Source organism: Lampetra planeri, chromosome 4 (assembly GCF_965212315.1).
Source record: "Lampetra planeri chromosome 4, kcLamPlan1.2.h2, whole genome shotgun sequence".
Lineage (NCBI taxonomy): Eukaryota > Metazoa > Chordata > Hyperoartia > Petromyzontiformes > Petromyzontidae > Lampetra > Lampetra planeri.
This window is the reverse complement of record NC_136110.1, coordinates 24,794,668-24,812,208: the sequence shown is the minus strand read 5'-3', so window position 1 is coordinate 24,812,208 and position 17,541 is coordinate 24,794,668. Positions and strand designations below refer to the sequence as shown.

General features: G+C 52.3%; 1 protein-coding gene across 1 annotated transcript; it reads left to right on the top strand.

Moving 5' to 3' along the window:
- Positions 1-8,251: 8,251 nt before the first annotated feature.
- On the top strand, positions 8,252-14,853 carry LOC144717856 (uncharacterized). Its single transcript, XM_078593569.1, has 2 exons — positions 8,252-9,707; positions 14,539-14,853. The coding sequence occupies exons 1-2, from the start codon at positions 8,436-8,438 to the stop codon at positions 14,548-14,550; spliced, it is 1,284 nt and encodes a 427-aa protein (XP_078449695.1). The 5' UTR covers positions 8,252-8,435; the 3' UTR covers positions 14,551-14,853.
- Positions 14,854-17,541: the final 2,688 nt, after the last annotated feature.

Genomic DNA, 17,541 nt, shown 5'->3' with positions numbered 1-17,541 from the left:
AAACAAAAGAGAAGGCTTCTCATATCTCCCCCCTACCTGTCGACACGGCAGTATACATTGGTACACTACAGTCAATCGGTAGGTTGCGTGTCATGGTGTAATGTGTGGATACTCCCACCTCTTACAAGACATATGCCTCGCGTGGAAAAGTAGGCCTAAAAAACCTCCAGATGGGCTCTCTGTCAGTCTCTCTGGCAGAGGCATGTCTGCTCACAGTTGTCTAAGACACTGCAGGGCTGAATTTCTACCAATACGTTTCTTCACCAATACTTGTGGTAGATATTGTGCGCATTTCTAGAAATTAGCACTTTGATAGATTTTCAGTTGATTAACATTGAAGACTGACCGAGGCGGCTCATTCCATGGTTGTCATCCTCTCTAGATGTCATTTTTCAAATGAGATATGCCTTGTTATTTTCACAACAATTAGGAAAGCTGCTCATCAGATGGCTGCAATGGTGGGCATCGTGGTTTTGGCATCCGTGTGATTGAATATCCCTACACAATTGGATCAACGCACTTGCGCACGTCTCGTTAAGCTAATGACATTTTTGTTGTGCTAATTCAGCTGTAATGAAGCAGAAAATGTGGTTTAATTTTACAACTGTTGTTTTCAGCTTAATGGCAGATAAATGTGTGTTCAAATAGCACTTCACATTAAGAATAAGTCATTAAATTAATAATCATCATCATGAGCCACAAGTAATTCACTGCTGGATGAAGGCCTCCCCAAGAAGTCACCTCATCGCCACCTAATGCAATAATGCATATAGCTCCTGAAAATGATTCGATTTCATCATTTAGTCTCTGTGGCAGACGTACTATCAATATTTCTCTCTCCTTTAGTTGCCACTTCATTAGTTTCAACCACTTGCTCAAGCCCATTAACTTCTTCTTAGCCATCAATATGATGTCTTTAATTTTCGTGATTTTGCAAATCCCTGTCTCCTCTTCTTGTTTCTCGGTGTTATTCTTAGCATGCCTTTTTATATATTTGCAGACTTTTCAACTTTTCTTCAATTTCTTTCCCACAAAGTCCATGTTTATCATTCATGACATGGCAGATAATACAGAACACACGGATTAAACATTTTTTGTTCATTCAGCATATTGGTATATTGCTTTTCATTGCTAAGATTTTTTTTCAAAAATACTGAAACTTCCTCTTGCCCTTTTTACATCCCACTTCAACAACTGCCCTAGGTACACACATTATGGTGTGTTTTTCACTCATGTCCATCCTACTGATATTTAAGAAATGTTCCTGAACGTGTTGTACTTGACCTTTATTGTTGCTCATATATGTGTCTTGAGCCCCGCTTTATAGCATTCTTTACTAATTTATCTTAATTTCCTGCACTGTATTTCATTATCATTGAATGACTGCCATTCATATATAAAAAAAGGAAATACTAACCATCCAAATAATAAAAGTATCTAAATACTGTATAAATAACTATAAAGATGTGTTCACATGCAAAGGTACATGTGAAAATATATACATGTGCTAAGATGTACAACTACCATTATCACTATTCCCATTTTCCCCATCTTGGAATGCTGCACCTTTTTGTAAAACAAAAATCATTATTGTAATGCTTATTATTATCAGATATGGTTTGATGCACGAATACAAAGGTAAAATATTTTTTCATTACGTCATCCTTTCATAGAGGTAATCACACATACAAGCGTTAGGATGCATCCTTGTAGCAAATCACTACATTAAAGCAGATGGATTCATATAAATAACGGTGCACATTTGTAAACCTCACAAATCACGAAAGGCTCGCCCACATGGTCTTCATACTGTGGAGAGGCATTTACATGTGCATTGTTGATATAGGTAATTTGTATATTCACAACTGCTAAAATACATATATAAAATATAATTCCACTGGTATGTCTAAAATCTGAAGTGACTAAAAGGGCTCAGGTAAACAGCTGTTTAGCAGAGTTTAGACTTAAATGATTTCCTGCACTGTAAGAAGACGAACATGAGGAAAGGATTTCATCCATTGAATAATCTATCGCAGTCAATTTGAAAGGCAGAGTGGCTGATGAACATTGCCAAAACAGCATCGGAGCCAGGATTGCTTCATGATTGCGAGCCGCGTAGGATCAGAGGTCATGGATCTGGCGTGAATCTGAATGAGGAAAACTCATCTGAGTTCACCCTGTCACTGAGCCAAGAAAGCATCAACATGACCTTCATGCCGTGTGCAATGTACTAAGAGTGGCACGTTACACGCTTTGACTGCACGCATCAATGTACTGTATGCTACTCTGTTGTCAAATCTAGTTCTCAAGCATTGCTTATTTTTGTTAAGGTTCATATTTTTGCCGTCATATTTTCAAGAGCAATGGTATGTATATTTGTTTTATTGAAACAAAGCTCGAGCCCGTTACAGCACGTTGTGCAGCTTGTTTGATCCGAGGACGCCGTTCACGTGAGACGATCCCAACACAGCTGGTGCAATGGTATTTAAAGTAGTAAAACAAATAAGAAAAAAATGCTGCATCTCCATCTATGTGTAGTGGTGATACGCGCTGGGTGTATACGTTGTGTGCCAGCGCGTATGTACGGGTGTGTGTGTGGTGACGCGCGCTGACGGGGAGGAGCAGGCGTCAGTGCGCGGGTGGGGGTAGTGCTGCTGATTGGCTGTGTGCCGGTGATGCGCTGAGAGGGAGTGATCGGGGGGCAGCGCGGTGTGATTGGTCGGGGAGTGGAAACACGCGCTGGGGGGAAAACGGATCGTAGAGATAGCGCGTGGTGATTGGGTAACTGAGGAGCGGTGCCGACGTTGAGGTCCGCATCCGCTCCGTCTCCCGGGAGGAAGAGATATATAAGGTGATGCACAGAGGAGTAGAGGGCAGAAGTGGAACCATCTAAGAATGAAGACGAAGGTGCAGAGATAGAGCCCGGAGAGGAGAGTAATGGAGAGTAGAGGAGAGTAAGGTATAAGTGTGTAGCCAGAGAGAGAGAACGGTCTACACGAGCTGAGTGATGTATAGTGTGTAGCCAGAGAGAGAGAAAGGTCTACACGAGCTGAGCGATGTATAGTGTGTAGCCAGAGAGAGAGAAAGGTCTACACGAGCCGACTATGCATACGGTGTAGCCAGAGAGAGAGAAAGGTCTACACGAGCCGAGTATGCATACGGTGTAGCCAGAGAGAGATGTAAAGTCTACACGAGACGAGAGAAGAGTGTAGCCGAGGCGCGGAGTCTACACGAGGCACAGAGAGCCAGCAGCACATAATCTACGAGAGTCAAGAGAAGCGTAAGGCGGAGAGAAGAGGTCACGAGTTGTACCGTTGTATGGTGACCGCATTGTGAAGAAGAGAGGCCACGCGTTGTATCGTTACAAGTCAAGATTTAATAAAAGAAGTGTGTTCCCGTCAAGGAGTTTCCTGCCGTCATTTTCCAATACTTCATCTGGCGTCAGAAGTGAAACGGGCTTCCAAGCATGGAGACAAGGAAGACCCGTAGGACCCACGGGATTGACCGCGAGGAAAACCTGGACGACTCGGGGCCGCTGGTGGCGGGGGGCGAGGAGGACGACTTGCCCACGCTACAGGATCCGTCGACGGCGCCGGGCGAGCGACCGGAGACCGTGGCCGGGCTTCGTGAGGCGCACTCCCGACTGGCGGAGCTGCTGCTCGCCGCCGCGTCCATCTTGGCAGAGATCAGCTCGTCGGGAGGAGCGGGGACGGTGGGGGACATTTTACAAGGTCGCCCCGCAGATTCCTGCCAAAACGAATGGGGGATTCCCGCCATGGCGCCTGGGCCTACTTTTGGCGGGAACGGCGAGCGCCACGTGGTGGTGGGTTCCCAAGCGCGCGCATCGACGTCATCAGCGCGCGAGGGGGTCCGCCATTTTACGTCTGCCGCTGGAGCCGCCATCTTACACACCGACGGAGAGGCGGAGAGGAACCACGAGGCGGATGACTTCATTTTTCAGCAGCGTCTGCCCACGTTGTCAGCCTTCAAGGCGGAAGGCGGAGACTGGGGCCAATTTCAGCGAAGGTTTTTGGCGCATCAAGAGATGTCAGCGTGGTCCGATGCTACGGCGCTGCGGGCGTTGCCCGCCATGCTGGACGACGACGCGCTCGCGGCCTTCAGGTCGGCACGGAAGTCGGACCGCTCCACGCTGAAGGATGCGCTGGGTTTGTTGGCCAGGGTCTACGGACCTCCCTCGGCGTGCCGCCATCATTTCTACGCAAGACGGAAAGCGGCCACGGAGACCGCGCTGGCCTATCGCACGGCGTTGCTGGCTCTTGCTGATGCTGCGTTCCCTTGGATGGACGAGGAGGGTCAAGACGCGATGGTTTTGGAGCAGCTGCTTAAGTTGGCGCAGGACCTGGGGGTCCCTATCAACACAGCTGACGAGATTGATATTTCTTCTTTGAGAGTCGCCACGAGTATTCAAGCGCACGAGGCCCTACAACGGAAACAAGGCGTTGGTTGCAACGCTGCTGTCGTCGCAGCCCCGGGTTCGGGGGTCACCGAACCCCAAGTCGTCAGCCCACGAGAGGAGGCGTTCGCCACGGGACGACCAGGGGACTGGAGGCCGGGGGCCCGGTCGCCTCTGCGATCGGGCCGAAAGTCGGAGCAACCAAGATCTACTCCGACCCTCGTCACGTGCTATAACTGCGGCCTCCGGGGCCACGTGGCGTCCGGGTGCCGCGCTCCGCGCCAGCGCGCCATGGGAGCTCGGCTGGACGACGACCGAGAGCCCAAGTCATCTCTACATTCCCCGGTGTCTCGGAACTGACAGCTGCCGATCACCGGCGGCCGGATCTCCGCGGCGGGGCCGGCCCTTTCAGGCCCGTTCCGCGCCGTCTGGAGCAGCCGGAACCGCCGGACGGTCGTCAGTGTCCCGTCCCATACGACGGACCAGCCAGACGGACTCGCGCCAGGTCGTGCTACTTTGCGTGACCTGCCTCGTGAGGAGTCGGGGCAGTTGGAGCGCCTCGTCACTGCGTGTAGTCGCAGGGACGTGGGGCACGTTCGTTTTTTGGAATTTGTTTGTATTGTGTTATTGTTGGCTTTTCGTGTTCATTGTCAATCTGTACATAGTTGTTGTTGTTGTTGTTATGTTACGGGGCACACTGGGGGGTTACAGGGTTTTTTTTGTTTGGTTGTCGTCTTATCGTTGCGGTTGGTTGTTGTTAGCAGCCGGGCCGGCTGCGAGCTATGTGGGAGGGGGTGATGTAGTGGTGATACGCGCTGGGTGTATACGTTGTGTGCCAGCGCGTATGTACGGGTGTGTGTGTGGTGACGCGCGCTGACGGGGAGGAGCAGGCGTCAGTGCGCGGGTGGGGGTAGTGCTGCTGATTGGCTGTGTGCCGGTGATGCGCTGAGAGGGAGTGATCGGGGGGCAGCGCGGTGTGATTGGTCGGGGAGTGGAAACACGCGCTGGGGGGAAAACGGATCGTAGAGATAGCGCGTGGTGATTGGGTAACTGAGGAGCGGTGCCGACGTTGAGGTCCGCATCCGCTCCGTCTCCCGGGAGGAAGAGATATATAAGGTGATGCACAGAGGAGTAGAGGGCAGAAGTGGAACCATCTAAGAATGAAGACGAAGGTGCAGAGATAGAGCCCGGAGAGGAGAGTAATGGAGAGTAGAGGAGAGTAAGGTATAAGTGTGTAGCCAGAGAGAGAGAACGGTCTACACGAGCTGAGTGATGTATAGTGTGTAGCCAGAGAGAGAGAAAGGTCTACACGAGCTGAGCGATGTATAGTGTGTAGCCAGAGAGAGAGAAAGGTCTACACGAGCCGAGTATGCATACGGTGTAGCCAGAGAGAGAGAAAGGTCTACACGAGCCGAGTATGCATACGGTGTAGCCAGAGAGAGATGTAAAGTCTACACGAGACGAGAGAAGAGTGTAGCCGAGGCGCGGAGTCTACACGAGGCACAGAGAGCCAGCAGCACAGAATCTACGAGAGTCAAGAGAAGCGTAGGGCGGAGAGAAGAGGTCACGAGTTGTACCGTTGTATGGTGACCGCATTGTGAAGAAGAGAGGCCACGCGTTGTATCGTTACAAGTCAAGATTTAATAAAAGAAGTGTGTTCCCGTCAAGGAGTTTCCTGCCGTCATTTTCCAATACTTCATATGTATAGTTGGTATATTGTTGTACAAAAGTACTGTCCAGGCGTGTACAATTGTGTTTGGTGAAACACTGCAAGTAATAATGCATTCTTACATTATTCAACAACAATTAAATACCTAACATAGTACATATACACTCCTGACATTTTGTATTACAACAATTTGTACTTTTAAATGCTCATTTTAATAAAATAATGAGAAAAATGTCGTGCGATTTACATGTAACCACTTGCTTTAAATTATCAAATTCATTCTCTGAATGCTAGATTACATTTGGGACTCCAAAAATAAACACTTCAGATGATTTACTTAGTCCAAAAACCCTCGCTTGCACCCATAGCAAACCTCATATCACGTGCTGGTCTTCCTATCACGGATGCCGGTCTGCATATCATGGGCTGGTCTTCATATCACGGGGCTGGTCTTGATATCACGGGGCTGGTCTTCCTATCACGGCCTGGTCTTCGCTCTGCAGACAGCTCTGATCACGGTGTGGGGACTGCACCTTCTCGTAACGCTGGGCCCAAAGGCGTACAGAACTTGCTTCCAAGCAAAACTGTGTGCCAGGAAAGAAGCAAAAAAAAGTATTTTGGATGGAAACGTCTCAAGATCGTATCTTTTCAACCCGGCATTTTAATTCTTAACCTCAGCAAATGATAATGTGAGGCATTTGCTGGTCAATATTGTGAGCAACACAATGTAAGTAAAAAGCTTCAAATCAAGAATGCAAGTAACTTTTGTATTTCGTATTTTAAGACGGTGTTATCCATATCCTGTGTAACATTTGCATGTATGCTACATTTTTAACATATTTTATCGCTTCAAATAAAAGCTATGCAATTTCATTATTATTTTTTATGAAGGATTGTAACCCATAAAACTTGTGATATTTATCATATGTAAAAAGTGATATGAAAGCTGAATTTGAATTGTAAATAAATGCTCCACGAGATACTGCATTTTACTTGGGGATGTCACAGTCAATGATAATAAGTAAATCAACATATTTGAGGATAGACATACACCGTTTTTCAGACAGTGGCAGCAGGTGGTGTAATTAAAAAATTACACCACCTGCTGCCACTGAACTACTGTGGCCACAACATGGATCAAATAATCCGTATCCATTATCAACTTCTTTGAGTAAGGTATTACAGCCATAAAACAACCTGGAGCCAAGCTATGGAAGCACATCGACGTTATATATATGTAAAAGATTAATGCCCCAGATATTAGGTGTTCACAATTGCATAGTTGATGTGATAGCTAAAGCCAGATACTACTTTGTGTCTGCCCTGGGTTTCTGAGGTCACTAGTTACATTTTCTTAGGTGGAATCGACCCAAACTACTGAAAATAACTGTGAACCAAATGCTGTAATGCCTAGAACTTAGAGCTGAATAATGGATGTTTATATACGTGGTGTGTTTATTTGTTATAAGTGTTGTGTTTAGTTGATGTAAGTGTTCCGTTTAGTTGTCCACCTGTTCAAATGGCAATTTTTCATGAGGCCTGACAAGCGTTATAATCCATAATAGAGGTTTTTGGGTTAGATCACGTTAATATATAAATGTGTCGTTAAAACCCGCCACCACCCGACAAAGCCAACTGAGTGTTCACATTTACTCAGGTTGTAAATGTTGTGGCTTGGCTCTCCAACACACCGGTGTGCTGTAATAGTGGCAAATTGGCATGTTCTGTTTACGTGACAACCCTTACGAGTTGGCTGTGTCGGGTGGTGGCAGGTTTTAACAACACATTTATATATTTACGCGTCTAACCCAAAAACCTCTTATGGATGATATTGGTCGCGAAAGCCTACGTGTTAAACTGACTAAGCGTTATAATGTAAGGCACCTTGACCTACCAACTTAGTGATGCCAACTAACTTCAAAAAGTGCAGAGAAATACAATGATATTTTTACATGAGTAAATATAAATCTTTAAATTTTACTTAATAAAGTAGAGGTATCATTAATATGCTTAGTCACGAAAGCTTCAAATCTAGAATTAAGGTATCATTAAACCACTAACTCTTGACATCCTGCCTTATGTTAGATCAGCTTGCATAAAACACTAAAATAGCATATAATTATATTCAACGTGTAGGGGTGTCAGGGGAAGGATTCCCACCAATAGATGGGTTAGGGGGAGGGGTGATCGAGGTGATATAAGGAGAGAACGGGCGGGAAAGGGGGGCCTTTGGCGGGAACGGGATTGGGACGGCTGGCGACAGGTGTGAATGGAAGGAAAGGAATAAAGGACGAGACCCCTGCAATCTCGTGTCGGCTCTTCTCTACATTTGGTGGCAGCGGTGGGATCCTAATGGCTACAAAGAAGAATCCTCGCGGGAGGGAGCCGAGGGAGGAGGAAGCAGGGGCCGGGGATCCTTCACATCCTGGGCAACAAGGGGGCCTGCTGTCAGAAGCAGCAGAAGGGGGCCCGGATCGCCTGGAGGATCGCATGGAGGACCGCATGGCCCGCGTGGAGAGGGCGCTCCAGGAGCTCTTGCAGAGGCTCCCTATGGGGGGGCCGCCGGCACCGGGACCCCCACCCCCACGCGTACTACGGGAGGAGAGGCCACGGGAACCGGACGCCGACCAGCCGGCCGGGCAGGAGCCGCAACCAACCTCGTCACGCCAGCCGCCGCCGCTCCCGCCAAAACCCCCAGGGCTAAACACCCAACACGGAGAGCAGGTGGCCGGACGGCCGCGTCGGCTGGGGCCCGTCGACAAGTTTGTGGCTGAGGAAGAAGATTGGGAGGAGTTTGTCCGCCGATTCGAGGCTGCCTTCCACGCTCTCGAGTGGACAGACGAAGAGGCCCTACGAGCGCTGCCATCTGTTCTGGGCAAAGAAGCACTCTCCTCTTACACCTCCCTTCCCTCGCACAGCAAGTCCACGCTACAGGCGGCCTACGAGGCTTTGGGGGAGATCTATTGCCCGGCGGAAGGAGCCTTTAAACGGTTCCAGGATCGCCAGCGAGGGGCTAAAGAATCCCCTTTAGCCTACAGGGGGGCGCTGCTCGTGTTGGCGAGGAGAGCTTTCCCTCGCCTGGCTGAAGAAGCGCTCGAGGACCTCGTGGTCGAGCACCTCATCGCCTACGCTTGCCGCGCCGGCGTTGTAATGCCCGTAGTGACGCCGGAAGAACGCACCTCGCTGTGGGCTGCCCGGACCATCCAAGCCCACGAGCAGGTCATGGGCCGGGCGCCACCCGTGGGCCCGGTGGCTGGCGCGGCGGGGGGGAACAGCCGAGCCGTTGCCGCGGCGCTACTTGGTCCAGCGACACTAACCGCCGAACCTGCACCGTCACCACAGGCTGCCGGTGGGGCATCTGGGGACGGACCGCCGACGTCTGAGACGGAGCCATCGCTGCGGGAGGTGTACGCGGCGATCCGGGGACTGGCGGAGCAGAGGGACCAGCCGCCGCGTCGCTGGCAGCCGCCTCTACAACATCGCGCCGAGCCCCCCCGACGCAACGCCCCGTGGGTCTGCCACCGTTGTGGTCGCGAGGGGCATGTGGCGAGGGGGTGCCGCACGGAGCCGGAGGCCGCCAACGTCACCTGGAACCTGCCGGGGCCGAACGCCGACAGGAGCCAGGCGAGTGACGCCGTCCCACCCGGCCTCTCGGGCGGGCCGGGTAATTACAATTCCGACGCCGCGAACTCACCGGGAGTCTCCTCGGGGTGGGCGCCGGTGGTGTCGTTTCCCGGTCCCCGCTGTTCTGGTCGGGGGAAGGGGATAGCGCCGGGGCCTGTGGTCGCATCGCGACCCGGAGTGGCGTCGCGAACGGACGTGACGTTGCGTCCGGAAGTGACGTCGCGGCCGGAAGTGGTGTCGCGGATCGCGCCGGGAATTGCGCCGGGGCCGTGGACCGCGCCTGGAATTGCGCCGGGGCCAGGGACCGCGTCGGGGATCGCGCCGAGGCCGGGGACCGCGCCGGGAGTCGCGCCGACGCCGGGAGGGACGTCGCGGACGGAGGTGACGTCGCGGGCGGAGGTGACGTCGCGGGCGGAAGTGACGTCGCGGCCGGCAGCGACGTCGATGCCGGGCGTGACGTCGCGCGCGGGCGGGGTTTCGCGGGCGGGCGTGACGTCGCGGGCGGGCGTGGTTTCGCGGGCGGGCGTGGGTTCGCGGGCGGGCGTGACGTCGCGGGTGGGCGTGGTTTCGCGGGCGGGCGGGGTTTCGCGGGCGGGCGTGACGTCGCGGGTGGGCGTGGTTTCGCGGGCGGGCGTGGGTTCGCGGGCGGGCGTGACGTCACCGGCGGGCGTGACGTCGCCGGCGGGCGTGACGTCACCAGTTACCTGCAACGCCGGCGAGTTGCCAGGGGCAACGGCCCGGGGGCGGAGGCAGCCCACACGATTGACATTGCGCCCTGGAGCAATTCCACGACCCGCCTCACCACCGCTTTGCGACAGAGCGAGACGGAACCAGGGGGACCACGCCCCCGTGACAAAGGAAAGGGAGGGGCTCACGGGAAGGCCCACCCCCCAGTCCCCACCGCCCCCTACAATGGGGGGGCCCCCCCACACCACAAGGGGGGCCCATCCTACGTCACCTAGGGGGGGCAATTTGCACTACATAGAGAGCCCAGCCCGCAACCCAGGGGTAAGCCCACACTATGTAACAAGGGCGCGTTCACCCTGCTGTGACGCACTCCAAAGGGAGGAACCCCATCTTCAGTCCATCCACACCCATCCCCCATCATTTCACCATGCACCACAGGATAACGAGACGCCGCCTGGTCAGTGGCCGGACTCAGCCACACAATGGAGGAAGCTGGCAAGGCGGGTGGTAGCGGCCACGTCAGGAACCTCGGTCCTGGTCGGTGAAATCGCGGGAGTGTCGGCACGTATCTTGTTCGATACGGGGGCATCAGCCACGATCATCTCGAGCACCATGCATGAGATGCTGCCGGATAAAATCCGACCTTTAGTCCCCGTCAAGACAACGTTCATTGCAGCAAATGGAGGCAGCATGGGCTTCCTGGGCCAGGTTGAAGCCCCGATACAGATTGGGCAGCTTTCGGTAGCAGGACCCATCCTTGTCTCCGCAACGTTGCCCGTACCCTGCCTGTTGGGGACGGACTTTCTGAGGCGGATGCCAATGAAAATCGATCTGGCCAATGGGCGGGTGGAAGTCCAGGGAACGCATCTCCATTTCCTAAAGGCGGAGGGGGCCAGCCGGGGTGTACCCTACGTGCAGGCTCTGGTCAGTAAGTCTGTCTCCATTCCCCCGGCAGCCCAGATGCTGGTTCCGCTGCAATATCGGTCCCCCCTCGTGACAGCCCGACCAGACTCACCCATCCTGGTGTCTCCGGCGTCGGCGGCCATGGATCGTCATGCGCTGGTGGGGGCCGAAACTATTGTACAGAGGAACCAGCATCTGTTCATTCAGGTGCTGAACACCTCCGATAGAACAGCGACGGTGCAGGAGGGAACAGTTCTGGCCCACGTTAGTCCCTTGTCACTAGGAGCCCCAGGGACAGAGCCCGAGCTTGTAGGCAGCATCAGCCAGTCCGAGGACAGAGGGGCCAAATCGTGGATGGACCAGCTGGCGGGGCCTGAGCCGGGATTGCCGCCCGACCAGAAACAGCAGCTGCACTCGTTATTGCAGGAGTTCTCGGACGTGTTCAGCCGGGGACCGTTCGACCTAGGGCGCACAAATCTGTCACAGCACCACATCAACACGGGAGATGCCGCACCCCTGCGCCAAAACACATATAGAATGAGCCCAATGGAAAAAGGGCACATTCAACAAGCGGTGCAGGAGATGCTGCGGGCCGACATAATTTCTCCATCCTCGAGTCCCTGGGGGGCACCGGTGGTCCTAGTCAAGAAGTCAGATGGGTCACTGAGATTCTGTGTGGACTTCCGACGCCTCAATGCCGTCACGCTGGCCGACGCATATCCCCTACCACGTATCGACGACTCATTGGATGCACTGGCGGGAGCAAAATTTTTCAGTACGCTGGATTTGTTGTCCGGGTTCTGGCAGGTCCCACTAGACGCGGACTCCCGGCCTAAAACAGCATTCCGGACACCACAGGGCCTGTTCGAGTTCAACTGCCTGCCTATGGGCCTCCAGACGGCGCCGGCAACGTTCCAACGCATAATGGAGTTGGCCTTGGCAGGCCTCCAATGGGAAACGTGCCTCATCTACCTGGACGACGTCATTGTTTTCAGCCGATCATTCGAGGAACACATTGACCGATTGCGTCAGGTGTTCCTGCGGTTCCGGAACGCGAACTTGAAGCTCAAGCCGTCGAAGTGCCACCTTATGCAGTCGTCGGTACGCTACTTGGGCCACGTCGTCAGTGAGTCGGGAGTGGCTACAGACCCGGAAAAGACGGCCTGCGTGAGGGCCTGGGCTGTTCCCACAACGGTTCCGGAGGTACGCCGGTTTGTGGGTTTCGTTTCTTACTACCGCCGGTTTGTGCCCAACTTCGCAACCATTGCCAAGCCCTTGCACGTGTTGACGGCGAAGAACCAGAGGTTTTATTGGGGCCCTCTGGAGGAAGAGGCATTCCAGCAGCTGCGCTCACGTCTGACAGATGCACCACCATTGGCCTTTCCGGATTTTGGCCTCCCCTTTATCCTGGACACGGACGCCAGCGATGTGGGCATCGGCAGTGTTTTGTCGCAAGTCCAGCAGGGTCGGGAGGTGGTTATCGCCTATGGTAGTCGCGTGCTTTCATCAGCGGAGCAGCGCTACTGCGTCACACGTAGGGAACTCCTGGCAGTCGTTCACTTTGTGCAGCAATTCCGACCCTACCTGTATGGTCGCAAATTTACGGTCCGCACTGACCACGCGGCCTTGCAGTATTCGCTCCGCATCGACCAGCCTTCGGGCCAGCTGGCCAGATGGATAGAACGCCTGCAGGAGTACAGGTACCAAGTAGTGCATCGCAAAGGGACCAGACATGCCAACGCAGACGCATTGTCCCGACTGGTGCCCCAGGGCCCTTGTGCATGCACCACAGGCGGGGCACGCTGCAAGGAGGCGAGGCCGGAGGGGACGGTCATCGCTCCTGTACGCACGGCGGAGGGCGCACAGGGTGAGGTCCAGCTGACTGACCACGACCTGGGGCTGACCTTGAACGATTGGAGACGGCTACAGCTGGAGGAAGCCCCACTGCGAACACTACGCGCCTCAGCAGAGGCAGGGGGGGAGGAGTACATCGTATGGGAGGATCTCCTCATGCGATGGGACCCGACAGGGCGCCGGCGATGCCTGGTAGTTCCGGAGTCGCTGCGTCAACAATTGGTTATGGACATACACGGCCGCCAGCTGCTGCACCTGGCAGGGCGGAAGACACTGCACACATTACAGGGTCGGTACTTTTGGCCAGGTATGACCGCTGACGTGCATCGATGGGTCGCTACCTGCGTCGAATGTGCGCGGCGAAAGCCGCCACCCCGGGTAAGCCGGGCGCCCCTACAGCCCATCACGGTGACCAGGGTCAACGAATTGGTTGCGTTGGACATCTTGGGACCGCTGCCGGTCACGCCACGGGGAAATAAATACCTGTTGGTCGGAGTCGAGTACTGCACGAGGTGGCCGATGGCGTGGGCCCTCCCGGACCAAACGGCACAGACCATCGCCGATGCCTTCGTGGGAGGCTATGTCCTTGATAAGGGGGCACCGGAGCGGTTGCTCACGGATCAGGGCAGGAATTTCTCCTCACAGCTATTGAAGGACGTCTGCTCTATCCTGGGCACTAAAAAGGTCCGAACATCTCCATATCATCCCCAGACCGATGGGATGGTAGAGCGGCTTAACCGCACCATAGCGGCCATGCTGTCCCAAGTGGTGGACGAAAACCATTCCGACTGGGACCTCCACATTCCATCGGTCTTAGCGGCGTACAGGGTGGCCCCACACGCGGCGACGGGGTTCTCGCCGTTTTTCCTGATGTACGGACGGGATCCCGTTCCGCCTATTGAGGTGCAGCTGACGGACATTCCGGCAAGAGCCGACGCATGGCCGAAGGCACTAAAGACCTCCCTCATTTATTTGAGAGAGGCCCGCCAAGCAGCCGAGGCCGCATCGGCCGCGAGCCAAGAGAGTAATGTACGGATACGGGAGAGGACAGTGACAGCCAAGCCCTTTAAAGTCGGGGACCAGGCATGGCTACACTGTCCTCAGGTGCCGGTTGGCCTCTCACCAAAGCTGCACCGACCCTGGAAAGGGCCGGTCGAGGTCATCAAAGCACTCCGACCGCAGTGCGTCCAGGTCCAACTGGGTAAGCGACGATGGTTTGTACACCCCACCCGCCTTAAGCCATACATCTCTCCACCGTCATCTTCACCAACATCACCACCAACATCACTGCCAACATCATCATCATCCCTACCCAGGCCAAGGTCGCCGACCACCACGCGCCGACCGGCAGGGGGTTCGGTGCCCTGTGTTCCCTTGTCACCTACAGCACCCCATGTGAGGCCTGACGGAGCGGCGGCACGAGCGGGGGCCGGAGAGACAGCGGCGCCAGGCAAGGCGACACCGGCATCACCGAACCAGGGACCGCGACGAGAGGGCCTTCGAAGGAGGGGGCCGCCACGGTCATCTGCTGCCTGTGGATGTCCGGGCTGTTACGGGATGCTGGCTGGAGACCTGGGCAGGCCGCGCAATTGATTTGTTGTGTTATATTGCATTGTATGGTTGTGGGGGGGGGTAAGGGCTGTCGTCACTGTCAGTGGTGGGAGGCATGGGGAGACTTAAATGGTCCATGGGGGAGGCAGAACCGAGGACGGTTATTTTTTCTCCGGGGGGGGGGGGTGATGTAGGGGTGTCAGGGGAAGGATTCCCACCAATAGATGGGTTAGGGGGAGGGGTGATCGAGGTGATATAAGGAGAGAACGGGCGGGAAAGGGGGGCCTTTGGCGGGAACGGGATTGGGACGGCTGGCGACAGGTGTGAATGGAAGGAAAGGAATAAAGGACGAGACCCCTGCAATCTCGTGTCGGCTCTTCTCTACAAACGTATGAAATGAAATCTGTTTTTGGCTAAATAGTGTGGGCTGTTACTAAATATCTCATTCTCTTGCAGTGCAGGTGACAAATGTGTCCAGGGAGTTAAAGGCATGCAAGCCACGAAGAGCTATTTACACTCAAAGCAGTAAGTCTGTGACTGAAATCTCTGAGAAATTTGGCTCGGGGGATCATCGTAGCTTCTCAGTTGTTACCCCTTGTCAGTACCTGCCCTTTTCCAAATTTTTTTTATGTTTTTTTACGGCTTCAGTGCACTGCTGTCCCCTGCCCCTCGAAAGATTTTCCATGGGCAGAACGATGCCATGAATTCTGAATTCGATGTGCCACCTGTCCAATTGCTCCAAAATAGAACTCTTGATTTTTATTGCAAGCCTCGGTGCGAATTGGGAACACCTGAGCTCGCATTTAAAACATGTTGAGTGCAAGATGACTTTTAATTGTTGTCCAAATTATTGTACAGAATTCACCTTGACTTAATGTTCATGATTCTGTTAAATTCGTCACCAATATTATTTATGATTAGCTTTGTGTTATCAATGTGGTACTTATTACAGAAAATATGTTTGTGTGAATTAAATTTGCATTATATCAACATACCTTGTTAAAGTCTTAAAAATTACACTTTTAAAGTTTACAATAGTTCTTCTTCGTGTCATAATAATTATCTGTACGTGGAGGTAAATATTAAACTGTGCTTGAGGGTATATTTAACAACCATAAATGCCTAACATTTTGAGTACTGTACACTATTTGTCCCATCCTTTTCAGCCACCATTTTTATGATGTCTATAACCTCTGGTTTTCTCAACCTTATGCTTACTTGTTCATTCTGCATCACCCCCAATCCACAACTTGAGCCCACCCTCACCCTCCACTCTGTCTCTGTCACCACCGCACTTGAGCGATATTCGCGGTCCTTGTTTGACTCGGCAAAGCTACCAGTTTATTTCACCCATCTATCAATTTATTTCTCGCCTTGACAGTTTGTGCCCCAAAAATGTCAAGGCGGTGGCTGAGTTCTGTACTCATTTTTGTGAGCCTCGCTGGTAGCTTAAGCTGTACAGCTGATCTACTGTCCTGCATCCCATAGCAATAGTATTCACGCCAATCTATACCTGCTGTGCACTTCCAAGTGTTATTGCATCCGTTACTGTTGGCACTTTTGCAAGCTTATGACACGTTAATTATAAATCACAGTGGTATTTGAAACACACAGTTGATATTAAATTGCAGTGTATTATAATAAGATTAGATAGCAAAAATATATTTATTTACACAGGACATTATACTATACAAATTCGTTGAGAAATTTCTTGCTTTGGGTATTTTTTTTATCTTCCTCACATACCGGCAGGTTATTTCTATATTAAAAATGCAATTCCTGTGTCATGCTCTGTTGGGAACATTAAACCAAACTAGCAAGAACCATGTTATGATTTACTCTGACATACTCTTGAGTTCTTGCCAATTATGTCATTGGCATGCAGAATAATACGTAATAATTAACTAAATGGGCCGTTTGACCTCACCTGAGACAGGATAAGCATGCCACCGCTTATGAATTTTCAATCCCGAGGATGACACTTTTATAATTACCCCTATCACTGCTAAAGCTAAGGCATTGTGACATAATTATAATTCCAACATCGATTTTTAAAATCATAATTATTGGAATATATGACAGTAATACATGTCTACAAGACATAGGGGTCTTGTCAATAATCAGCATTTACATCAGATTGTCACTAGCATCATTGTAATATGCAGACTTGACACAAGAGCAGGGTATGGGGGTACTGAGGCCCCAAGCTCAGTCACTTTCCTCACCCGGTCACCTTAAACATCTGATTTATTTTTTCCCAAGTGAGACATGTTTTTATCTCTGTCTCATTTCACCAAATGAATAGTTTATATTTACCCATGACGAGCCAACAACGTGTGTATGACTTCACTCCAATGTTAACTATTATTTGTGAGGGTTGATTGTGTCATACGTGTTAGATGGAAGTTGGGATATATAGAGGCATACCTGTGTAGTGAGTCAAACTGAGTCGTAGACGTTGTTCTTTAGAGGCAACACATTTATTTGTAACTTCAACACGTAACGCAAAGGGGTAACTGCCCCTTCACCAGATACAGCCTAGGGTGGTGGCCACCCAGCTAACATCCCTATACGGAGGAGTTACAGCTACAAAGGGTCTGACCCTCGCTCGGGTCCCGGCCATGTGTTGATGCCTGTAGAGCTTCCAACTTGTAGGACGTAGAGCTTCAGCTTGTAGAATTCAGTGACACCGGTCCCTCCTGTGGGACCCACCTTATATCCCCCTGGATCGGGGCTGCTCTGCCCTTGGCCTCTCTGCCTTCTCCAGTGTTCTAGCTCTCTCTCGATCCCTCTGGAGAGCTCTCCCCGGACACGTGATCGTCCCCGAGACCCCCTACCT